Genomic DNA, 24,675 nt, shown 5'->3' with positions numbered 1-24,675 from the left:
GCTTTTTTTTTTTAATATTTTTTTTAATTTAAATATGAATTTTGTAATTATTTGAGGAACATGATAATACATATTGGGATTATTGTACTCGTTTGCATATTCATCGTCAAATTCTTCGTCAAAATCACATCACCTAGATTCCCGTCCTCGTAGGGGACGGGTACTTCAACTTTTTTTTTTTTTTTTTTTTTTATATCCCACGTGCTGCATAGCACGATCCCTCCCTTCATTTTTTTTCTTCATTTTTACCTTGTAAAAGTAATATGGATCGCCATAAAAAAAATGTTGTTGTTTAGTTTCGAATTTGTCGAACGACCATTAGATTCTAAGTTTTCGACTTTTTTTAGTTGAGAGAGTTTCGATTTTTTAGGAAGTTAGAAAATTAACAATTGAGACTACCGCTGCAAATAAGCAAATTTCAGTAAGAGTCCGGCTGCAATTAGCATTATTTCAGTGTAAAAATTTAGAAACATATTCATTCGGGGTAATATGCAAAATGACTATAGTTTAGGGGGCAAACTGTCATTTACCGTAAATATTGATTGAGTACCTTATTAAAGCAAGAAATGTGAAATTGGGGGGAGGCGGGGGACCGGCGGAATGGGAAACGGCGGCGGACGGTTTTGGCGGTTGAATCATTGTGTGATGGTTGCGGCATGCCGGAAACTTCATTCTCATACTATCAGTCGCCGAATAAATGTTTGCCGACCTCCGAATTACAACCGCAGCCAGTTACCATTCGTTAAAGAAACAACACTCCTCCGGCGTTACTTCTCCAGCTCCGCCGAAACTGCACAATCTCAGCCGGAACTTTCTCTCGATCTAATCAACATCATGGACCAGAAATTAGCCGCAATAGAAAACCGAAATTCTTTTCTTCAGGCTATTGTCAACCAGGTAATTACCGGCATTATACCTCTTTATATTCATTCACTTCCTTTAACTGTTCGATGAAATTCCCCTGTGTCAAACTTTTTGTTGGTCTGTACGAAAGACAGCCGGATGCCTCGCCGGAACAGTATTCCACTGCCAACAAAGAGCTTAAGAAGCTTCGACATACGGTTGAGTTGGTGACTGAGATGAGGAAGAAGCACAAAGTAAATCATCCGTTAATTCATTTTCATATATGCACCATAAAGATTCTGTACTAGGTATAAATGTTACTCCTGATGTTTTGGCAGGAGATTGAGGGGCTAAAGTTGCTGCTTACTGAAAGCCAAGACGACAAAGACATGCACCAAATGGCTTCTGAAGAATTAGGGCAAGCATCAGAGGAAGAGAAGCGCATTCGTCATTCGTTGCTCAAATCGTTGCTTCCTAAGGATGATGCCGACGAACGTGACTGTATCTTGGAAGTCAGAGCAGGTAATAAATGCCCGTCAGTCGTATTCATCTTTATTTATATTTGTGTTTCTTTTAAATAGAAACTGTTTGTTACTTGTTGGTGTTGTTTGTTTTGTTTAAGGAACTGGAGGAGAAGAGGCTTCTTTGTTTGCGATGGACATATTCAAGATGTAGGGCACTCTTATCTCCGTACTTTTGTTTGTTTGTTCTATCAAGTGCTGCTTTTTTTTAGTATACTGATGACTTTGTGATTGAAATACTTGATTCAGGTATGAGAAATACTCGCAGAAGAAAGGTTGGAAATTTGAAGTTTTGGATGTGGCAGAGTCAGACCTTAAAGGGTACAAGGTGGGCTACAAACTATCTTCTGAATTTTCCCTTTTCAATACAAAAATATCAGATCATGATTGGTCTTTGAACATTGTTCGTTAAATCGTAGGAAGCTAGTGCTGCAATCTCTGGCGCAGATGTTTATGGAAAACTCAAATTTGAGAGTGGGGTTCACAGAGTGCAGGTTTTGTCCATTTCCTAATCTATTTGCATTTGGATGTTATTTATTCTCTGTGTTTTCACATATTTTGTATATACGCTTCTTCTGTAGCGAGTTCCAGTGACGGAGAAATCTGGACGAGTCCACACCAGTGCTGTGTCTGTTGTTATTCTTCCTCAGGCAGATCAGGTCCAATTCATCTGATCTCATGTTCTGCAACTGCATTGAAACTAATTTATTGCCGAATTCAAGGTTATTGGATTACTTATCCGAAGTTTGTGCAGGTAGATGTTCATTTAAAGAACGAAGATCTGAAAATTGATACATATAGATCTGGTGGTTCAGGTGGTCAGCATGCAAATACGACTAACAGCGCTGTGAGGGTTACTCATGTACCAACAGGGTTGACTGTTAACATACAGGATGAACGCTCTCAACATATGGTAAAAAAAACTCTGCTTTTGAAATTGCTAAAGTTTCCCCTAATTCAGCAAATTGACATAACAGAGTTTTGCACATCTTCTATTTCATTTGATGTCTATTTGTAGCTTGTTTTTGCTGTTTGGTGCATAATAACTAGTGGCATTATATCTTTATTACTGGTTTATATATCGTTGTGCATGGATTTTCATGAATCTATTTACTGATTTAACTCAAAGTTGTTTGCTTAGAGAAGAATGGTTTTATTAGTGAGTGTATTCGTTTTCTGATATGTCAATAACAATTTAAAGGTGCGAGAAGTTGGACATCTGTGTTGTTAGCGTTACTTTATTTGTTCAAAACAAGTTCGGGTACCAATTCTTGCAATCAATTGACACTGTTGATTGCAAGAATATAGATAAACTATTTGTTGTTATCGCTTTCCAGTCTAATATTTTTTTCTTCAGTGTAATATCTAGTTTCTGAAGCGGTTTTATGGATTCTTTCCTATTAAGCTTCTTTCTCAGCTGGTCGGATCGAATTCAAGTGTCAGTGATTAAAGCTCACATGTTATATCTGTTTGATTGGATGGTTGCAAATTGGTAGTAAATAATTATACAGTCTGTGTACACATTCTATTTTGCACCTAATTCCTCAGTTTTAACATGAGTTTAAGATTCTTGTGTTTTAGTTTCTGCATTCAATATGAAAGATAGGTTCACTACAATTGCTTTACATTCTTAGAGTTTAGACTATAACAAAATTGGCAAATCATTTATATGTGTTTCTATATTGCATTTTATGTGCTGATATACCAAAATAAAAAAATCTTAAATGCCGGTAGATTTCGTTTTTGTCTCCTTGATAATGACTCAGTACTATTTCCTCTTGTGTTTATTGTTTCACCAGAACAAGGCCAAAGCTCTTAAACTGTTGTGTGCAAAGTTGTACGAGATTGAAAGGGCTAGGGCTGATGCAAGTCGTTCAAGACTTAGAACAGAGCAGGTAACGACTTTGAGTTTTTTTTTTTTTAAAGAAAAGAACTGATTGGCATTATTTGTCCTAATTATGACAGCTTTTCATGTTTTGGACAGATTGGCAGCGGAGACAGATCAGAACGCATACGTACTTATAATTTTCCTCAAGGCCGTGTTACGGATCACCGTGTTGGAATCACAACCCACTCAATAGATGGTTTAATGCAGGGAGAGAATCTTGACACATTCGTTGATGCTCTTCTCTTGCAGCAAGAAATGGATGCAATTGCATCTTTTACCTCTACTAAACACTAACTTTTATGTTTCTTTCACTAAGCAGTTTCGTCCACCTTGATTACATTTACAGCTCCAAATGTTCTCTTCTGGCCTATCCGTTTTTTGGTCCTTACCAAGTGGGTCTGCTTTTCGGCCCTTGTTATTGCTTTAGACGGTGCTAAGTTACTCAAATTCGAAAAAAAAAATTGAAGCATAGGAACATTTTGTCGGGCCTCAAAATTTTTTAATGATGTAAATGTTATTTGTGGCACCAGAATTAATGGCTCAGTTAGAGGATAAGGAAACAAGACATTTGTTTTGGCTTACCTGATTCAACACTAACAGGTACTGGATTATATGAAGATTTTAGCGATTCTTGGTACTGAAAAACTTGGGAAACTCACCTCCATAAATAATTACTGAGTTTTTCAGATGCATCATGTGTCAGATGCAATATGAAGCAAATGGGTTTTTTGTTTCTTGTTATGAGGTTACCTGCACTTAGGAGTACATGCAATTGAGTCGGGCCTAATTGAAGTCCGATGGTTCGATCCAATTATTTTTTAGCCAAACCTATTTTTTATTGAGTCCGACCGAGTACGATAGCCTTTTATTTTATGAAAACTAAATTATTTGATTTATTTATCAATTTATAAGATTCTACGAGATAATGAATTAAAAAAAAAAAAAGAGCACTTGATGTTGATAGTGTTTATGAAATTAATGACTTTGACTCGTACACACAATAAACACAAGGAGAAGTTGAGTTTGATAATAATAAGTCGGAACGAGTTCATATAAATGAATTCAACCTTCTTAACAATTGTTTGTTTAAACTTACTTATCAATAAATTTATTTCTAATTGAGTTTATTTATTTTTGTTTGTACATAGAATACCCTATCCATCACTTGAGTTTGGCCATACTTCTTGAGTAGAAGAAACTGGTGGTTTGTCCAAATGTTATGTATATGAATTTGGATACAAGTAACGACATCGTTCTATTTATCCGAAAAAGAAGACGACATTGTCCTATAAAAATGTAAACAATGCTATCATATATTGTCCAGAATCCGAACATTACCAAAATCATCTGCATACCGGTTTGTTTCCGTAATTCCCAGAATTGAATGGTGTTCCTTTCCTTTATAACTATTTCACTTGCTTATGTATAGGAAGTCGTCTTGGCGTAAGATAACGGTGAGTATTTTTTTACCATCAAAAATCAAATCACTTAAAAGCGTATAGAACCGGATCATTCATGAATGTATCCAACCTCTTTTATTACCGCAATTTTGATCATTTAAGAATTGTGTATAATGTCGTAAAAACAAAAATGAAAATATGAATAATCCAAGTACAATGAAAAAACAAGTAATGAGAATGATATGATGCAAAAACGTAACGAACGTTGTGCACGGAGAAAACATCTACAACAAAAAAACAAGTCTAATGAAGCATCTCTCTCATCTTGGTTCTGGGGGCGATACTTTCAAACTGCGCATCCACTCGCAAAAGCTAGGATCATCAAAGTGAATAAAACTACTTTTAAGCTTTGTCCTCTGTTCTGCATTCAATGTTCGTAGCTGAGGGAATCTTGCCTCCTGCACTCCCACACAAATATCATTATCATTATCACGATAATTTCCATCTTTCAAGTGCAACATCTAAAGCAAAGAGTACAACAAACTTCCTATCACTTTACATACGTACCTGTTCATAAGGAGGATCTTTATGTGCTGGTATCAAACGAGAGACAAAATATCGAGCTTGAGAGCTCCCCTCCTGTTACAAAACAATCAAAAGTATATATTAAGTATTGACTGAGGCAAGATTTGATGGAAGTTTCTAGAAGAAAAAAAGATTGGCACCTTAAAAGCAAGAATCCTAGGAGCTGGAAACCGCAACTCGGTCAGCTCTTCAGCCAATGTCCTACAAGCTGCCAAAGCTGCTGCACTCTTTCCTTCCTGTGCAGCAAGTTCAGCACCCTGCACAACCATTAAACAACGACAAAGGGTGTCACAAAAGATGCTTTCTAATATTAAATGATCGAACCACCAAAATAAATCTACTTCGGCAGGAAAAAAGAATAAAACAGAAAAATCAACGAGTATCAAAAAAAGATAAGCAATGGTCTAAGCACCAATACATTTCTCCTTGGATAAGGAAAAATGACACTATTTTCTCAAAATTCTTTCAGAGTCGCATAAAACTACTATACATCAGAACCCTTGTCTCAACTAATCTGAACAAAATAGATCGTACATCATTGCCAAGAAAGAGAAAGAGCCGGAAGATCAAATACTTCTCAAAACTCAAAAATACCTGATACAGAGATTATTTCAGAAGATGCAAGGAAAAAATAAACCTATATGAATCTAATTGGTTACAATCCACAAACGAGTAGCGTTGGATTTCAAGAGGAAACCAATAGTTAGTCCTACCCAGTGCTCTCTTTTGACCTTCTCCAAAAAGCTCACAAAGAAATCAGAGATAATGAAATCAGTCGAAGCATTGTCATTTAGGTGGGTGGGCCAAAATGCTTTTAACTGACTCATGCAAGCTTTAGGTTATGTGCTGCAGAAGGCCTCAATCGTAATGCTAACACAAGTCTCCACACATTTATTTGCAATATAATATTACAGCCAGAACACAGGAATCAAAACAAAAACACCATTTAATAAAGATTGTTTTGGTCGACTGTCATCACCATTATGAGGCCGCTTAAAGGTTCTTTCAACAAAAAAACATAAATACAGGAATCAAAAGATTTGTCATCATCCTGAACATCTCTCTTAATGATAACTAAAGGTGAGCTACAAATAAGAACACTGCTAAAAATGAGGTTTTCACGTGAAGGATGGTTCAGACATAGTGATGAAGTTGTAGAATAACATTGTAAGTTGTAACTTTTAACCATTTAACTTACTTAGATCAAGTACCGCGAGGGCATTGCCCGAGTAATATTGGGGCGGGGAGGGTAGTAATAGGTCAAGGGTTCATTTCCCTTTAGATACGGTTGTAGGTTATTTATAAGGCCATTTAAAAGAAAGTTACTTAGATCAAGCATGAATATCCAGTAAAAACGATGACATTGCAAGATTAGATTAAGCTGTTGAGTAAGAAAGGGCAAGAATTTATTAGGCACGGATATTCTGGACATTAAAAATTACAAACTACTAACTCAGGTAATGTTTTTTAGGAATAGAAAAAGTTTACCATGCAGTTTAATTGTAGATATTTAACCCACAGTGGGAGCATTTTCCTTATTATCTGACAAACTGTTGCTATGTTTTAACAGAATCAAGCAAGAACTTCAAATAGCACTTCAAAGTTTCTCTTCATGTATAAAAACATCCAAACTTATCTTGAGCTAAAAAAATAAAACATGAAGTGCACATGGAAGAGTATATTTCATATCAAAGAAGAAGAAAATGGTGAAAACAATTATAAATAAATTCAATTATGGGAACCCAAGCAATTATGACATAAGCCTTCGTTAAATTTGATCGACTGATATCATTCTCCAAATAATATGCAGAAGAACAAAACAAAAACTTTGTAAAATGGCATACCAGCCAAATGAAGACATCAGTGCCATGATCAAGAACAACTGCAGAATCAGACTGCATTGCAAGGTCGTAAGCTGGTAGTTCCTCAAATGTCCCACCTTCTCGATGCATTAAACAGCGAGGTGCCAACATTCGAAGGGATAGATCAAACGATGCATTAAGGAATAAAGACCGCAAAACAGACCTCTCATCTTCATGACCAAGTATACTTCCCAAGAGAGGACCTCTTCTAAGATGAAATAACAGTTCAGGCAATAACAAGAGCTCTTTAGGGTACCGATTAAGCTTTGACTTTGGAACCTGTGAGCCAAACTTAGTTGCAACATCTTTAATTCTCTCATCAAGAGTTACTCGCATATCAACAGCGTCGCTGAAGTTTTTGGCGCGCAAGAGAGTCCTTTTACCAATAAGAACTGCAGCTACTTCATCCTGAACACTCGCCAGATAAGCTGAAATACTATCCACAGTAGGGAGCCGAACAGTAATTACTCTTGAGATATCAGCTTGGTAAACATTCGAATACCGAATCGCAAATTGGAAGTAGACAAAATCACTCTTGATATCTCCACGAGTCTCCATTGATACTGCAAAACTTTGTGTCTCTTCAACACTCAGCATCTGTATTGCAAGAGCAGTATCGTTCTTGAAAGATTCATGGTTATCCATATGTGCCTCCTCACCGGGGCCCACCACTTGACTAACAAAAATATTATCTGAACACCTAATTTCCAATATACCATGGGAACCTGCAGCCCTTGTGGACGCCCTCTGTAAATTGACACCAAACGCTTCACCAAAGTCATCATGGAGAATAAGAACACCCCCAGACGATTTTGCAAGAGGTTGCAGCACAGGAACACGTACGGGGCATGTCCCAGCACATAGTATGTCAACTACAGTATTGCGTCGATTAGCCTCACGACCTAACATCTCCATCCATTTTATTGCTGTTTTCTCCAAATGAGGATAATTTGGATGACCAAGAGAATGTGGAACTGAACCAGGGCCATAAGTACTAGGTCCACCTGCACAAACAATTATTCGGCTATTTCCACCAGGTCTTTTAACAACCCCTCTTGATATTTCAGCTGATGGGCCCTGAATTATTGCCAGGGCAAATTCCACAGCGACACCTAAGCAGCGATCTCGAGAAACTTCAGGCAGTTTCAGTTTATATTCCCTCATAGATGACAATATTGCATGTGCTACAGGAAGAGAAGCGTGAATTGGTGTTAAATATATCCCAGTTCCATAGATTAGTGCTCTTAAGGATTCCTCACTTGGTGATTTATCACCGGGAAGTACATCAGCAGACGCTATCGATTCTTCAGAGAAATCGTACACGGAAACTGTGCGGCCATAAAGAACAATTCCAAGTCTAGTTGTTGGAGGCAAGGAATCTACAAACGCATGCAAGGAGCTCTGCAGATGCTGCAAGTGCTGTTCGTCTAAACATTCATCTATTACAAGAACGACTGGGGCAGAGATTCTTGATTCGGATACTGGAATGAAACCAGGTCTTTTGTTGCTGGTCTGGACATAATCGACCAGAGGTGATGACAGTTCAGGCAGATTACGGAGCTCTTCTTTGCTTGGAGCTATGTATTCCCCTTCACTTCCATTTAAATTCCTGCATATTACACATTGCCACTGACCAGAACCAAGTAAGATATTGGAGTAGAGATTGGCATAAGCTCCGCAGTTGTGGCAGCGATGGGGATCACGTTGAATTATCTGGGGACCTAATGAAACCTCCCTGCCTGGAGAAACTAATGCACCGAATCCTAAACTAGGTACATTGGCTAACTTCTTTTGTTTCAATACCTGAGATAAAATGAATACAATTAATTAACTAGGGCAGCAGTTATAAAGTTTGATTTTTATAAATAAATAAAAGAGTCCCATTCCAGTCAAAATATGCATCCATAACTGAGAAGAGAAAACGCCCAAATAAAATAATTTGGCATGGATAAACAACCAATAGCAACACACTACAGAATTTTCAATGGGAAATAATGATTTCTGCCAGTTTATCAAATATATGACAACTTACAACAATATTTTCCAGATTTATATCAATACTAAAAATACTTCTTGTAGAAGAGAGAGAAAAGATACCTTGTGAGCCGAAAATAGAACATTAGGAGAATCAGCATCGTGGGTGAGATCCTCAGTGATGCCAGAAGATTGGTGCTGAAATTCAACGGATCCATTTGAAAAAAGGGGAGAGGGTGAAGAAGTGGGTAAAGAAGAATTGGAGGAATAAGCAATGGGCTGAGGAGTTGAAGGAGAAGTTCTAAATGGAACAGCAGCTGGTTGAAGAGGCGATGAAAATACAGGTGGTCCAGGCGGCGTGCTCATATGAGGAACAGGGCTTCCACTAGTAGTACGGACACCATGATTCGATGGAGATGGTAAATTAGGAGGAGGAGTCCTCATCAATGGAGAATGTATCTGATTTGGTTGAATTACAGGTGGCGGTGTTGGTGGTGGAGGAAATCTTTGTATTGATGGTGAAGATGACGATGGTGATGGAGTAGAAGCTCCCAATTTTGTATCTAGGTTTGGAATCACTGACGAGTATGCCGAGGAGGACTGCTGTCGATTCGCCATTGAAATGAAATTGCGATTTGTCTGCCGGAATTGGTAAGGGGCAAAAGTGGATCGGCTGAGCAAGATCGGAATTGAAATGACTGAGAGAGAAGAAGGAGGCAGCTCCGCCGGTTGCCGGTGAGTTTCCGGCGGATCAATGCGTCAGTCCCCCGATCATTAGAAAGAAACAGGTTTGCTGCTCAAATCGCAGCAGCAATTAGGGTTTCAATTCAGAGGATTCACGACGACGATGGGTTTTGGGCGTTTTTGCCCGTTTATTAGGTCCGATTGGCATTTCTGTGTACTTCAATTTTCGAAAATAGCAATTTGCACCTTTGGTTATCGGTTATTTGTATATTGCACCCTTTTGCACTTTCCCATTGAAAATATAGTCAACTGATTTTCGCCAGATTTGTCATTACTCCATTCTTTTCGTTTTATTTGCCATTTTGGAAAAATCTTTTTATGCACTTTAAATTTTTGGGTAAATTACAACCACCATTGAAGTATGGTGAATTTATGAAGAAAAAAAAACTCCTCTTGTTTGGATAATTACATTTATCTGTAATTATGATTTTTCTTACACCCCACCCCACCTTTATGGTGTCAAATTCAACATAATCATCTAGATTTCATGGAATGTGCTCTAATTTGTACTTGTTTTCTGTAAGTTTATGATGCACATCAATCTGATATATACAAGCCAAAAAACATATTATGATCATCTTGCTTCAAAACGTGAAGTTCGAATGAGATAAAGCGGGTACAAAAGTGATAATATTCAATATAATCTCGAAGATTACACTAAATTTGAAACAGCAAAGGTGGACATGTAAGAAGATTTATATATGATGGGTAGTTGTAATTACTCAAACAGGAAGGGGGTTTCATAATCTGACCATACATCAGGGGTGGTTGTAATTTACCCTAAATGTTTTAATGAATTATCATTTTTCCTTTTTCTTTTTTCTTTTTTTTTTCTTTTTACCATTTACTAGTAACTTCACCTGTGCGATGTACAGGATTGAATTTTTTTAATTCAAAGGTGAAGTCAATTTACTAAAAAATCTATTAGACTTCAAAAGACATCTAAAAGTTTTATATAAACATCGTGTTTCAATTAGTAACTCTTTTCGTGGAATGCACGACATATATATTTCCGATTAGTAATTGTATTAAATTATGTGCATGCATATGAAAATAAATAAAAATAAAATAAAAATTGAACACATCGTACAAAAAAAAAGGGAAAAAAATAACACTCAGTTCTTAAACACCAAAAAGAAAGGAAAACCATAAACTTCTGGTAGAGAAAATGTTGCAATTCATTTTTCCAACTATCAAGAAAAAAAAATCAAATTTAATAGAAAATTAGATTATAAGAAAACATGTAGAGAGAGGGAGAGAGAATAATATTGAGATAAGCACAATCTGAGAATAAGTTACTTAAGAAATAGTTTCACTAACTCCAGTCACAACAGAAACTCACAATATACATATAATTATATCAATGTTTGCATGTGAATGAACTTAACAAATAAGAAAAGTACTACCGGCATCACAAGAGGACAGCAAGGCACCAACCATCTTCGTAGAATGTAATTATTTAATCAAATTAATCCACTTCATTAGAGGCAAAGTAAGTGAATTTTAATTATAAAACAGACATATCATTAAATATGCAACGATATAGGAAGACGGATCCCAACTGACGGCAACGATATCAAACAACACTGAAAGAAAAACCAGATGCAAGATAAGATGGAAAATAACAGAGAACATAAAAAAAATAAAAAAAAAATAAAAAGAAAGAACATTAACGAACATATTTCTTGGTAGCTTCTCCAAACCCCTAAGTTAGTATCGTATAGTCAAAAATCAGCTAGCTAAAAGAACAAATAACACATACATAAATATTCTAAAAACAAATTTGCTTCAAGCAACAACAACAAAATGAAACCGAAATGGAGCGTTTTTTAGCCTAGAAACATAATAAATAGTGGGAAAAATAGGTTTAGAAAACAAACAAAACTAAGGAAGATAATTTTCTACAAAATCATGATTTCAAAAGTTCTTGATTTCGTTTTCCTTTGCATTTTCATTTTCCTTATTTTGAAATCCATGAACCAATCACAGATTTAGTATGTGATGCTGCTCCAAAATATTGGGTCAGCCCAATGGTCTTGAAGCCCACATGTCTCCTACGTCCGGGAATCTTCAAGCCCAATATCGGGAATGCCGAGAGTCCTTGCCACGCGTCCGAGGTAGTCGAAGGGATCGCTCCACTCGTTAACCTACAAAACAGTTGAAAACACTAGGTGACACACCGGGGTGGCCCGGCGATTGTCCTCCGACGCTCAAGTCAGAAAACTATCACAATATAAGCAAATAATATTAATTAATTGCCTAAATAGTGCTTACCTTGTTATGTGATTGATAACACATATTTATAAGTGGAGTTTGGTATGGTTTTCTTGTAGAAAACCAATGTGGGACAAAAACATTAGATTTCTTCCCATAGCTTCTTATGAAGTTCTTAATTAAGTGCCTTTGTGTTGGACTTTTCCTTTGAATGAGCCTCATGGGCTTTTTGGGTTAAAGCTCAATTAGGCACATCATTAAGCCCCCCACTCCCAGGTTGAGCCACGGGCCCGTGGGTCTGCCTGGGAGTAATTAGGAATAGTCGCTCGAAGACGAAATAATTTTCTTGTTTTCCTTGAGTTTCAAGGTGGTAGGAAATTTTGAAGTCAGTTACAGGGATCTTGCAGAGGCGGGCGCTGCAGTTAGGTGATGATAATGTTTTAAGGGAGGCCCTTTTGTTGTATGGCGGCGATCAGTCGCCAAAATTATTGGAAGAAGTTGTGATATCTCTTGGTTTTGTTGCCTAGTGAGAATCACGCATTTCCTAAAGAATGAGTTATGTTTCAACTTATCCGGCGAGACGGTATCCCTTGGCTATATATCCTAATGGGGGGTCCGTCTCTCGTAAAGAATGAGCTTTACTTTATCTTTTTAGCGGGGGGAAATCCCTTGGCTTTATTGCCTAGTGGGAAGCACGCATTTCGTAAAGAATGAGTTATGCTTCATCTTTTTCGGTGAGACGGTATCCCTTGGCTATATCGCCTAGTGGGAGGCTCGGCTCTCGTAAAGAATAAGCTTTTATTTTAACTTTTTAGGTAAGACGGTATCCCTTGGCTATATCGCCTAGTGGGAAGTCCGTATTTTTGCACTTGGTGGTTGATCAGACCCTCAAGTTTTTTATGCAGGAAGTCTGCCCGTTTACGTAAGTGTTTTGAGGCGGGTAAGACTTCCCTGAGCTTTAGTTGCTCTATTTTTTGGAGTTTTGGGGAGCGAGAAACCAAAGTTCGGGTTGGCCAGACCCTTTGTGATCCTTGATATCTTCCCATTTAGCTATTTTTTGAGTCAATTGATTTTTTGTTAAATCGATTGTAGATGCCTCGAACGAAAATGCATAGAGCAGACAAATGGTTGATGTAGAAATTACGGTGGCGGTATCCCACCGACTAAAATAGTTTATTAAGAATCATGCTGGCGGTATGCCTTGAAAATATTGTGCGGGGCGGTATGCCACCGACTTATTGCTGAAAAGAAATTACATGGGGCCCGCGTGGGCAATAGTAAATACTAAGTAAAGTATTTCTTCAGGATTGCGATTGTTCTAGGAATTCTCTCAAGTGCCCGTTGTGGACAAGTCTTCCTAGCGCTCGCGTAAGCTGAAAACACTCCTCAGTAGTGTGACATCGATCTCTGTGGTATTCACAGTAATCATCCAAATTTTGTTGTTCTGGATTCTCCTTCATCCATCTCGTTGGTTGTAGAATTCATTTCTGTTCTACGATGATCATTATGTCAACAAGCTTATCATTGAGAGGTGAGAACTTCTCGAAGGTGCGATTTTTGGCGGGACGTCTCTCTCTTCATTTCTATTATAGTTGTGGCTTCCCTCATTGCGCTTTTTCTTAAGGAGTACCCTCATTTCTGCAGTCTCCTCAGTCTGAATGTACTTCTCAGTGTAATCCAGGAGCTCCTCTAGGGTCATAGGGGGTCGGCCTGCGATGTACTCTTGAAAACGAACATGCTTCAAATTGTGTTGCAGTATGTCGGTTAACATTTCGTGATTAAGGAAGGGCACTTCATGTACTGCTTTGACAAATCGTTGCAGGTAATTCATGAGTGACTCTTCGTCCCGCTGTATGACCTTGAAGAGATACGACCAATTTTGGCGTATTTCTTGCTTATAGAGTATTGGTGACGGAAAATCGTCGCTAGTTGGTCCAGATTGTCTATGGATAATTCGGGCAAGCCGTTGAACCAAACTTATGCCTGATCAGCTTGGTGGTCCGAAAAATCTTGCACGGAGCTGGGTTACTAAGAGCGTAGAGGTTAATCTTGGCGTAAAAATTATTCAAGTGATCTCGGGGATACCCAATTTTGTCGAATTGGGAGATATTGGGATCCTGAATCCGAGAGGCAACACTTCTTCCATAATAGCAGGAACAAATGGGTATTCGAATGGACAATGCCCGAAAGTGAGCGGCCGTCGACCTCGAGACTTCTCGTCGAGGACTCCTTGAGTTGCAGTCGTCGTAGCCTGCTCGATGCCTTCTTGTCTCCTAGTGTCAGGAATCTCTACTTCCGAGTTGGTTTCGAGAGGAGTTTTAGCGGGGGTGCGCATGTTCGCGGTGTCCCCCGCCTCGAGGCCTTTGACGATAGTCATACGACCTGGAATAACCGCTTCTCGTCCGACGGTTTTGCGTTGCTTTCCCTTTAAGGGGCTCGGGCTCTTTGCCTTAGTGGACGCTGTGATTAGCGACGAGTTTTTCTTCGAGGCGCGCGGTCTGAGGGTGTGCTACGTTGAGGCGAGTGGTGGTGATCGTATCTTCGAGGCGCGCGGTCTGAGGATGTGCTACGCTGAGGCGGGTGGTGGTGAGCGTATCTTCGAGGCGCGCGGTCAGAGGATGTGCTACGCTGATGCGAGTGGTGGTGAGCGTATCTTCGAGGCGGCTCTTCCTTCGAGGCAGCTCTGAGACTCCACCGCTACCTTGAAGCGAGTGGTTGGGATCGTCTTGATCCTCTTCGTTGGTCGCTCCCGTAGTTCTTTTGCTTCGAGGCAGCTCTGAGACTCCACCGCTACTTTGAAGCGCGTTGTTGGGATCGCCTTGATCCTCTTCGTTTGCCGCTCCCGCAGTTCTTTTGCTTCGAGGTAGCTCTTCCTTCGAGGCAGCTCTGAGACTTCACCACTACTTTGAAACGAGTGGTTGGGATCGCCTTGATCCTCTTCGTTGGCCGCTCCCGTAGTTCTTTTGCTTCGAGGCGTCTCTTCCTTCGAGGCAGCACTGAGACTCCACCGCTACCTTGGAGCGAGTGGTTGGGATCGCCTTGATCCTCTTCGTTGGCCGCTCCCATAGTTCTTTTTCTTCAAGGCACCTCTGAGACTCCACCGCTACTTTGAAGCGAGTTGTTGGGATCGCCTTGATCCTCTTCGTTGGCCGCTCCCGTAGTTCTTTTGCTTCGAGACAGCTCTTGCTTCGAGGTAGCTCTGAGACTCTACCGCTCCTCGAGGCGGCTCTGAGACTCCGTCGCTTCCTCAAGGAAGCTGGTTGAGATCGCCTTGACCTCTTCGTTGGCCGCTCTCGTAGTTCTTTTGCTTCGAGGCGGCTCTAAGACTCTACCGCTCCTCGAGGCGGCTCTGAGACTCCGTCGCTTCCTCGAGGCGGCTCTAAGACTCCGTCGCTTCCTCAAGGAAGCTGGTTGAGATCGCCTTGACCTCTTCGTTGGCCGCTCTCGTAGTTCTTTTGCTTCGAGGCGGCTCTAAGACTCTACCGCTCCTCGAGGCGGCTCTGAGACTCCGTCGCTTCCTCGAGGCGGCTCTAAGACTCTTCCGCTACCTTGAGGCGGCTCTGAGACTCCATTGCTTCCTCGAGGCGGCTCTGAGACTCTTCCGCTACCTCGAGGCGGCTCTGAGACTCTGTCGCTTCCTCAAGGAAGCTGGTTGAGATCGCCTTGACCACCTCCGTTCATGACACGCGATCTAGATTGCTTTCCCACAGACGGCGCCAAAATGATGTTGCTCCAAAATATTGGGTCAGCCCAATGGTCTTGAAGCCCACATGTCTCCTACGTCCGGGAATCTTCAAGCCCAATATCGGGAATGCCGAGAGTCCTTGCCACGAGTCCGAGGTAGTCGAAGGGATCGCTCCACTCGTTAACCTACAAAACAGTTGAAAACACTAGGTGACACGCCGGGGTGGCCCGGCGATTGTCCTCCGACGCTCAAGTCAGAAAACTATCACAATATAAGCAAATAATATTAATTAATTGCCTAAATAGTGCTTACCTTGTTATGTGATTGATAACACATATTTATAAGTGGAGTTTGGTATGGTTTTCTTGTAGAAAACCAATGTGGGACAAAAACATTAGATTTTTTCCCATAGCTTCTTATGAAGTTCTTAATTAAGTGCCTTTGTGTTGAGCTTTTCCTTTGAATGACCCTTTTTGGGTTAAAGCTCAATTAGACACATCAGTATGTATCTAATGTCCATTGATTTTTATTTATTTTTGCATTAAAATATGAACAAGTACCTATCTTATTGGTGTATATATGTGTCATATTCATTTCCTAAAATAGTCATGTATTAATTTTATTCTTTCATTAAAATTCTGAAAAATATATGTAGTTTTATCATTGCCTAGATGAATGAATATAATCATATTAAAATAAAAGAACAAAATAGATAATAATCCTCTTAATTACTTCTAAATAAAAAATAGGGTTAAATACAAAAACACCCCTGTACTATGAACTTTGTATCATTTACCCCCCTGTACTACACATAAATACAAAAACCCCCCTCACATTACATTTTTTTCAAAATATGACCAAAATACCCCTACTCAAGCGCGCGCGCGCACACACACACACACACACACACACACACACACACACACACACACACACACACACACACACACATATATATATATATATATATATATATTATCAACTTTACGTGGAAAATTTTGGTATTTATATTTTTTTATCCAAAACATCCGATTGCTTATATTTTTTTTTTAATTTTGTCAATAAAAACTTTTATTTATGTCATTTTGAGTTTCTTCATTTTTTTTTCTTAAATGTCTTCTTGTAGTTCAAACATCCTAAGATTACAAACATCTTTACAATCCTATGATTGTTGAGAATTTAAACTACCGTAAGATTTAACAAAAAATGAAGAAATTCAAAATGACAAAAATAAAAGGTTTTATTCAGAAAAAAAAAAAAAAAAAAACTCCTAGTAATTAAATGTTTTGGAGAAAAAAAATAAAAAATATCAAAAAAATTCAATTAAAATCGACCGAAAATGTTAATAAATATAGTGGAAAATGGCTCAAACTAATATATTTATAGGCTTAACGGGGGTATTTTCGTCATATTTTGGAAAAAAATGTAATGTGAGGGGGGTTTTTGTATTTTGTGTAGTACAGGGGGGTATATGATACAAACTCCATAGTACAGGGGTGTTTTTGTATTTAACCCTAAAAAATAAAAACAGAATACATGCAAATGATTGTGAACAGATATTAGTCCTCTTAGGTTGCATTTGGATGGAGGGATTTGGGGGAGGAATTTCAAATCCATAATAACAAATCCCTCGTACTTGTTTGGATTGAGGGATTTGGAGATGGATTTCAAATCCCCACCCCTCCTTTTTAGTTGATTTTGGAGCAATAGTGATGGATTTCAAATGACTCCAAAATAGGAGTCATTTCAAATCCATTCCCCAAATCAAATCCCTCCCCAAATCCCTACATCCAAGTACATTTGCAAGACAGCAGAGGATATATGATGGAGTATAGCACATATAATTTTATTATCAAGAAGCAAAACGGCATAGTTATAACTACAAATAACATGACAAAAAAAAGATGGCAAACTAAATGAATTCTCGTCCAAAAATAAACAAATGCGTTATGCATTATTTCTCATGTTGAAGTGGTTGTATGAAGTGAGAGTAAGGATGCATAAAACCCATCTTTGATATTGATTAGCGTGTCGTGCTTCCCTTTCTCGACAATTGCTCCGTTTTTAACGACAGCAATAACATCAGCTGCTTTGATTGTCGACAGCCTATGAGCCACCACAACCGTTGTCCGATTCATTGTTGCTCTATCAAGTGCATCTTGTACTATCCTCTCGGATTCAGCATCCAATGCGCTCGTTGCCTCATCCAACAATAGTATTTTCGGACTTTTCATTATAGCCCTTGCAATTGCCACTCTTTGCTTTTGTCCCCCCGACAATTGCACCCCTCTTTCTCCGACCACAGTATCGTAGCCCTGCAAAACCCCATTTAATAGTTTGATTCAAATCCTTTAATTCTGATTTTATTTATATAGGGAGTCATATTTATATCATTAATTTAAATAGTAAAATTTTTTGACCTGCTGCAATCCACTAATGAATTTATGGGCGTTTGCTAGCTCGGCTGCAGCTATGATTTCGGCCTCTGTTACGTCTCCTTCTTTACCGTAAGCAATGTTGGCTCGGATTGTGTCGTTAAACAAGATCGGCTCTTGGCTGACTAATCCCATCTGCTGCCTAAGCCATTTCAATTGGAATTTTTGAATCTCGACACCGTCAAGTGTCACGTGCCCCGATTCTGGATCATAAAATCTTTGCAATAAAGATATCACTGTTGATTTCCCACATCCGCTCTCTCCAACCAAAGCAACCGTCTACATTAAAATAAATAAAAAAAATCATCGGATATTATTGTTATTATTGACGAAATAGAAATGGTTGCTCCGAAAGAAATACATTAAAGTAGAATTGCTATATACCTTGCCACTGTGAATTTTCAAGGAAAAGTCGCGTAGAATTTGGACATTGGGCCTAGTTGGATACTTGAAGCTCACGTGTTTTAGTTCAATTTCTCCCTTTACACTTTGTAATTTCTCCCCGGATTCGTCACTTGGATTGATCTTAGATTCTCTGTCAAGAATGGCGAATATTGAAGCAGCAGCGCTCTTAGCTTTGGTCGAGTCTGGTGCAAAAGCACTTGATTGAGAGATTGCCATTGCTGCCATTGTTAGAGCAAAGAAAACCTGCAAACATTTCTCCAATCATTTATTAACATCATCAATATATATTTCGACATATATAGATGTATTGATATATGTGCATACCCGGAAAACTTCAGAAAAAGTAGTTTTTCCATCCTCAACGAGCCGAGCACCAAAGTAAAAGCTAGCACCATAGACGAGAAACAACAGCGCAAAGGATGAACCGAACCCGATCCCGCTAATCAACCCTTGATTAATCCCATTCCTCATAGGACCTTCGCACTTCTTTTTGTATATCTCCATTATCTTCTCTTCCGCGCAGAACGAAGCAACTGTTCTTATACTCCCAACCGCATCGTTAGCCACTTGGCTTGCTTCCTCATACATTGCCTGATACATCCAAAAAAAAAAAATTAATTATGTCAAAATCTCTTGAGAATTATTAGTTACCTAAATAAGACAAAAGAAAGAAAAAAAATTGAGTGTGGATGAACGAACCTTTGCATCGGCGCTGAACCCTTTCAAAAACTTGATCTGAACAAATCCGTTCAATCCGATAAGAGGTATCATAACAAGGACGATAAGAGCCAACTGCCAACAAGCTTCGAAAGCAATAACCAATCCAACAACTGCAGATGATAAATCTTGAACCATTTGTGCAAGTGCATCACCAACTAATGCACGAACCGAAGCAGCATCCGCAGAAAGCCTCGCTCCAATAAACCCACTCGAGTGCTCAGACTCATCGAACCAACCAACCTCCATATTAACCACCTTCTCGAAGCACAGCAATCTAATCCTCTTGATCAGCCTATTCCCCGCCACACCAAATAGATACGTTCTTGACGGATACGCAATTAACGAAATTGCTCCGAGGACCACAAATATTATCGCCCAAAACTTGGAATCTTTACGTAGTTTATCCGGAGTTTCGAAGAACGTTTTGATGACGCCGGCAATTAGTATACCGAAAGTAGGCAATATTGCGCCGTTGACAAGTGCGGATAGAGCTCCGCCCATCAGAAACGGCACCTCGGGTTTGTTGAGATAGGCCAGTCGACGAAGAGGGACTTTTGGAGCCTTTTCATTATCCGACTTTTCTAATTCAGAAATATCCGGTGCCACTCCAACAATCTTGTTTGACAACGATCGGTGAAAGCTGTTTCCTTTCCCGGACGACCCTTGGCTGATTGAACGCACAAACGACATTTTTTTACTTGAAGAATATCGTCCCGAATCCAAAATAGTTATGTCCGATGATTTTTCTAATTTTTCGTGACCGTCATCATGCCCTTCGTCTCTATTTTCTTCTTGTAAGCGTATCAACAGAGAATATGCCCCTTCCGGGTCCTCGAGTAATTCAGAATGAGTGCCTGCATGCACATGCTAACTAATTACTCCTCATTTTATTCTGATATGATGTAAAATAGTATATAGTACCAACCCTTATTAGGAAAGTAGATACCTAGGTCTCTACTATAATTAGAGTAGAGGTCTAGGGTTCGAATGCTGCCCTTCCCCAATTTGTAACATGATTTGAATTTTTTAAATGAAAAAACAAAAGAAAAATTGATGTACCATATATACAGTTACACCTCTATAAATTAATACAGCCGGGACCAGGGAAATTCTATTGATTTAGCGAGTTATTAAATTATCGAGTTAATAATTTAACACGTTTTCACCGAGTTGGGACCGAGAGAAACTATTATATAATTGAGGTTATCAATTTATCAAGATTCTACTATAGTTAGTCTGGGTGGAAAAGATAAGAGTGAAATCTATAATAAATAAATAAAATACCTTTTTCAACCACTTTTCCTTGGTGAATGACAGCAATCATGGAGGCGTTCCTAACCGTGGTTAAGCGATGTGCAACAACAACGGTTGTTCTGTTAACCATGATCCTGTCCAATGCGTCTTGGACAACTCTCTCCGATTCAGAATCCAGCGCACTTGTAGCTTCATCCAAGAGTAATATTCTAGGATCTTTCAAAATCGCTCTAGCGATGGCAACTCTCTGTTTCTGTCCACCAGAAAGCTGAGTACCGTGTTCCCCGACTTTCGTATCAAGTCCGTGTGGAAGTTTGTCGATGAATTTAGCGGCATTCGCCATTTCTGCTGCCGCCCTGATTTCTTCATCGGTTGCACCGTCTTTTCCGTATGCAATATTATCCTTAATGCTACCCGTGAAAAGTACAGGCTCTTGGCTTACGAGCCCGATTTTCGACCTTATCCATTTGAGTTGTAGGTCTTTAAGATTGATTCCGTCGATCAGAACTTCACCGGACTGGGGGTCGTAAAATCTCTCAATCAAACTTATGACGGTTGATTTGCCGCTCCCACTCTGTCCGACCAAAGCGGCAGTTACACCACTTGGGATTGATAGACAGAAGCCACTGAAGATATGCTCGTCGGGTCTAGCTGGATAACTAAAATGCACGTCTCGCAATTCTATGTCCCCGCGTATATCTTCCCGAACCTTCCCACTCGTATCGTACGAATCTATTTCGGGTTTCCTATTTATTGTTTCGAACATTTTGAAGGCCGCTGCTTGACCCGCGGAAAATGCTGTCATGCAAGGAGATGCCTGTCCAAGAGACCTACAAAAAATGAAATATATTAACAATAATGAACTTTTCTTTTTATTAATTATTTAATTATCATTGTTAATTACAAATAATAATTTAAAAAAAAAAAAAAAAAGATTAGTACTCACATGGAACCAGTTAGAACTGCAACAATGACACTGAGCACATCACCACCTGTATAATCCTTCTCCAAGATCATCTTTGCACCAAACCAAATAGCCAAACCGTAACTGCTGAATATAATGAACATAACGCAACCCATTCCTAAACCGCTTGCCCACCCTTCACTAACACCCGACTTGTATGCTTTCACAAGGGACTTACCGTAATCCGCCACAGCTTTTTTTTCCCCAGTAAACGACGCAACCTGAAACCCAAAAAAAAAAAAAAAAAAAAAAAAGACACCATACAGTTAATATTTTGTTGTAATGAAAATATTGATTTAGATTAGAAAAAGAAAAACAGAATGTATGAGAGAGAAAGTACGGTTCGAATGGAGCCAATTGTCTGTTCAACGATATTAGCCGCCTTAGCATAAGCCTCTTGACCACTAGTAGCCATCTTCGATAAGGCAGCAGCCATCAGACCACCAGATATAGCAAGCAAAGGAATAGATGTTAACATGACGAGCGTAAGTAGCCACCCTTTCGTAAATGCAATTATAAATCCTCCCAAGAATGTCGACACCAGCTGTAAACACTTCCCAACCTATAACCACCACCACAACAACATATACATGCACACAAAATTAATTAATTAATTACACTTTATATATTTGATGGTAATAATTAAGGATTAATAATGAATGAATACCTTCTCGCCCATGGCATCTTGAATTAGTACAGTATCGCCGGACATCCTCCCGACAACTTCTCCCGTATTAGTTTCCTTGTCGAAAAAAGCAACATCTTGTCTTAAAATTGTTTTCAAATAAAGACTCCTAATTCGAGAAGCCTGCCTTTCCCCGGTGATCATCCAGCAAGACACCTCTACAAAAGTGTTAATCAACAAACCAATTAATTCAAATTCAAATTTTTTATTTTTATTTTTTTCCTCACTAAATATTTTTTTTAATATAATTTCAATTGATGGATAGGTTAGGCGTACTTACGGAGAAATGCGGCAACACCACACCCGAGTGCCAAGTAAACAAACTTAAGTGCTACCTACAATTGCAGTCAGTAGCCATAATAGAGTTAGAGAAAATATATACTATAATTATTATTATTAATTTTTTTAAATTATTGATTTTTAACCTTAGAAACAACAGAAACAATTTGTTTGATTTGGGTAGGGTCTTGATTTTGGCCGAAGGAATCGATGAGTTCACCGAAAAGGATAGCCATAAGAGGCATGCACAAACCATTGCCAAGGGCACCAATTGAACCAATGATCATCAAAAGTTTGTCTACTGAATCAGCAAATGAGAACAGTTTGTAAAACGGCACCGTTTTGGTGGCAGTTCCATTTTTGCTTTTGCTTTCATCACCAACCTTCGCCACCTCTGTTTGATCCAAACCTCTTTCTCTCTCCATTTTTACTTCAAACTATGCCAACTGTTTTGGCCTATACAAAATATAAATGCATCTATTTCTCAAGTCAACGTTTCATTTATTCATTCTAATAAATAAATAAAAAATAAATTAAAAGAAAAAACAGAGTAGTTGTTGAAGAATTGATAGAGAAACACAACACTCAACACAAATATACTTGATCCAATGCAAAAGTAAATTCGAAGATTTATACTAATATAAAGAAAAAAAAAAGAGGGAACATAACATAATATAATATAAAGAAAGATCAAAATCAGATATATAAATGAATATAGCCGGTGATTATTTGATGGTAATGTAATATTGATAGTGAAATTTGAACAAAAAGGAGAAAAGAACAAAAAAAGAAGAAAGTTTGGGAAAGAAACAAAACCTGGTCTTAGTTTAATTAATGGATGGATCTCCCCAAATCTTCTCGAAAGGGTATGCAAGTATACTGAGCAGAATTAATGAATGATGAAAATAACTTGCAAAATACTATATATATGTATATGAAGTTTGATGGGTCCCACCCCCCACTGAAAAATCTTTTCGTAACGAGCAAGTACTAGTGATTAAAATAAAATAAATCTGTTTGATGCGATCTCTCGAGTATCATAAATATTTCCTACGAAACGTAAGATCTATTCTTTAATATTTTTCTCTTCATAATAAAACCCTAGCACAAGACGACTATTTAAAGAGAATAAAACCCTAGAATCCTAATCTAACTAGGAAAGATAATTACCTAAACTAATTAAATACCTAATAATCTCCTAACCACTACTAACTCACGGCCATCTATAACCCTAAACAACTATTCTAGTTAATTAATAATTAAATAATGACTAACTAATAATTAACGATATATTAAATAATAATATATCGTATCAAACCACCCCTCTTGAAATGAACCTTGTCCTCAAGGTTCCAATAATTGCAGCTCTCTCTTTTGCGCTTCCACCTGTGTTTGACTACATCGAATTGCGTCCCGAGTGAATCCGAAAAACATGACGAACGATCAAGATTTTTACCACATTGTTTAGGTTGATCGAACGAACTCCTCAAGGCTTTTGGAAAAATTCTCAATATTTTTCCCGATAAATAAGCCTCTTCAATTACCTTTTCAGATTCCGGTTCATTCACAATCACCAATTCTTGTTCGTCTTTTTTCCTTTCAACAACATGGAAATCTCCCAATATCCATTGTAGTTCTTCATTCTCATCTGTGGTTAATTCCTCATCTTCGTCCCAAATTATCTCCGTTAACTCCGATTCTTCTTCTTTCGGCTCTTCGTCCCACTTTATATCAGTTGAATCTGATTCTTCTTCTTCCGGCGAACTCACAAAAAATTGGGGTTCTTTGAAAAAATCACCGTCGTCCTCTTCCTCTTCCTTTTGCGGTAGGCTTGGCATTGGCGGCGGCGGTGGATCTTCGAAAAAGTCATCATCATCCTCGTCCTCTTCCTCCAGCGATAGGCTCGGCGGCGGCGGTAGTGGTGTTGTTGGTCGGCGGTGGCGGTCTCTTCGGCTCTTATGTTGGCGCCGTCCTTGACTTTGTTCGAGCAGTTTTTGGAGACCAATCCGTATCTCCTCCACGGATTTTTCCAATCGCTCTAAACGTTTTCTCTCGGACGACATAATTTCGCAAAGTGTTGATGTAATCTCAACTTTGCTCCAGCGTAGCTTTGATATAATCTCTGTCTTGCTAACGAAGCGTTGGTGTTAATCGCAACTTCGCTCTGATACCAATTGATGCGATCTCTCGAGTATCATAAATATTTCCTACGAAACG

General features: G+C 38.8%; 3 protein-coding genes across 4 annotated transcripts; 1 reads left to right on the top strand and 2 right to left on the bottom strand.

Annotated features, from left to right (window-relative positions):
* The first annotated feature begins 499 nt into the window (after positions 1-499).
* Positions 500-3,878, top strand: LOC105956613 (Peptide chain release factor 1). 2 transcript variants are annotated; one of them, XM_012980467.2, is made up of 10 exons: positions 500-897; positions 999-1,097; positions 1,182-1,365; positions 1,466-1,514; positions 1,614-1,692; positions 1,784-1,858; positions 1,946-2,023; positions 2,119-2,277; positions 3,164-3,259; positions 3,349-3,878. In XM_012980467.2, the coding sequence occupies exons 1-10, from the start codon at positions 601-603 to the stop codon at positions 3,544-3,546; spliced, it is 1,314 nt and encodes a 437-aa protein (XP_012835921.1). In that variant the 5' UTR covers positions 500-600; the 3' UTR covers positions 3,547-3,878. The 2 variants fall into 2 exon arrangements, with proteins under 2 accessions (XP_012835921.1, XP_088670608.1); XM_088814482.1 differs by having other exon boundaries at positions 529-897; positions 995-1,097.
* Positions 3,879-4,749: 871 nt separating this feature from the next.
* Positions 4,750-10,116, bottom strand: LOC105956614 (Sec23/Sec24 protein transport family protein). The gene is made up of 5 exons (XM_012980468.2): positions 9,197-10,116; positions 7,082-8,902; positions 5,378-5,494; positions 5,220-5,291; positions 4,750-5,110 (listed from the first exon to the last, which is right to left on the bottom strand). Exons 1-5 carry the CDS (start codon positions 9,689-9,691, stop codon positions 4,973-4,975), a joined length of 2,643 nt encoding a protein of 880 aa, XP_012835922.2. The 5' UTR covers positions 9,692-10,116; the 3' UTR covers positions 4,750-4,972.
* Positions 10,117-17,536: 7,420 nt separating this feature from the next.
* On the bottom strand, positions 17,537-23,464 carry LOC105956615 (ABC transporter B family member 4-like). The gene is made up of 12 exons (XM_088814408.1): positions 23,275-23,464; positions 22,605-22,904; positions 22,460-22,514; positions 22,162-22,337; positions 21,835-22,056; positions 21,477-21,715; positions 20,561-21,360; positions 19,256-20,130; positions 18,881-19,147; positions 18,536-18,799; positions 18,137-18,430; positions 17,537-18,031 (listed from the first exon to the last, which is right to left on the bottom strand). Exons 2-12 carry the CDS (start codon positions 22,881-22,883, stop codon positions 17,678-17,680), a joined length of 3,825 nt encoding a protein of 1,274 aa, XP_088670534.1. The 5' UTR covers positions 22,884-22,904; positions 23,275-23,464; the 3' UTR covers positions 17,537-17,677.
* Positions 23,465-24,675: the final 1,211 nt, after the last annotated feature.

Source organism: Erythranthe guttata, chromosome 14, assembly GCF_056151865.1.
Source record: "Erythranthe guttata isolate IM_541 chromosome 14, IM_541, whole genome shotgun sequence".
Taxonomy (NCBI): Eukaryota; Viridiplantae; Streptophyta; class Magnoliopsida; order Lamiales; family Phrymaceae; genus Erythranthe; species Erythranthe guttata.
This window is presented reverse-complemented; position numbering and strand designations above follow the sequence as displayed.

Excerpts from the sequence above, each read along its gene's own strand:
- LOC105956614 (XM_012980468.2), bottom strand. The coding sequence starts at position 9,691 with ATGGCGAATCGACAGCAGTCCTCCTCGGCATACTCGTCAGTGATTCCA. Across the intron at positions 8,903-9,196 it reads TTCTATTTTCGGCTCACAAG|GTATTGAAACAAAAGAAGTT; the intron begins GTATCTTTTCTC and ends ATTTTATCTCAG. Across the intron at positions 5,111-5,219 it reads AAGATCCTCCTTATGAACAG|GAGGCAAGATTCCCTCAGCT; the intron begins GTACGTATGTAA and ends GTGGGAGTGCAG.
- LOC105956615 (XM_088814408.1), bottom strand. The coding sequence starts at position 22,883 with ATGGAGAGAGAAAGAGGTTTGGATCAAACAGAGGTGGCGAAGGTTGGT. Across the intron at positions 22,057-22,161 it reads AAGATGCCATGGGCGAGAAG|GTTGGGAAGTGTTTACAGCT; the intron begins GTATTCATTCAT and ends TGGTGGTTATAG. Across the intron at positions 21,361-21,476 it reads GCAGTTCTAACTGGTTCCAT|GTCTCTTGGACAGGCATCTC; the intron begins GTGAGTACTAAT and ends CATTTTTTGTAG.
- LOC105956613 (XM_012980467.2), top strand. The coding sequence starts at position 601 with ATGGGAAACGGCGGCGGACGGTTTTGGCGGTTGAATCATTGTGTGATG. Across the intron at positions 1,098-1,181 it reads AGATGAGGAAGAAGCACAAA|GAGATTGAGGGGCTAAAGTT; the intron begins GTAAATCATCCG and ends ATGTTTTGGCAG. Across the intron at positions 1,366-1,465 it reads TATCTTGGAAGTCAGAGCAG|GAACTGGAGGAGAAGAGGCT; the intron begins GTAATAAATGCC and ends GTTTTGTTTAAG.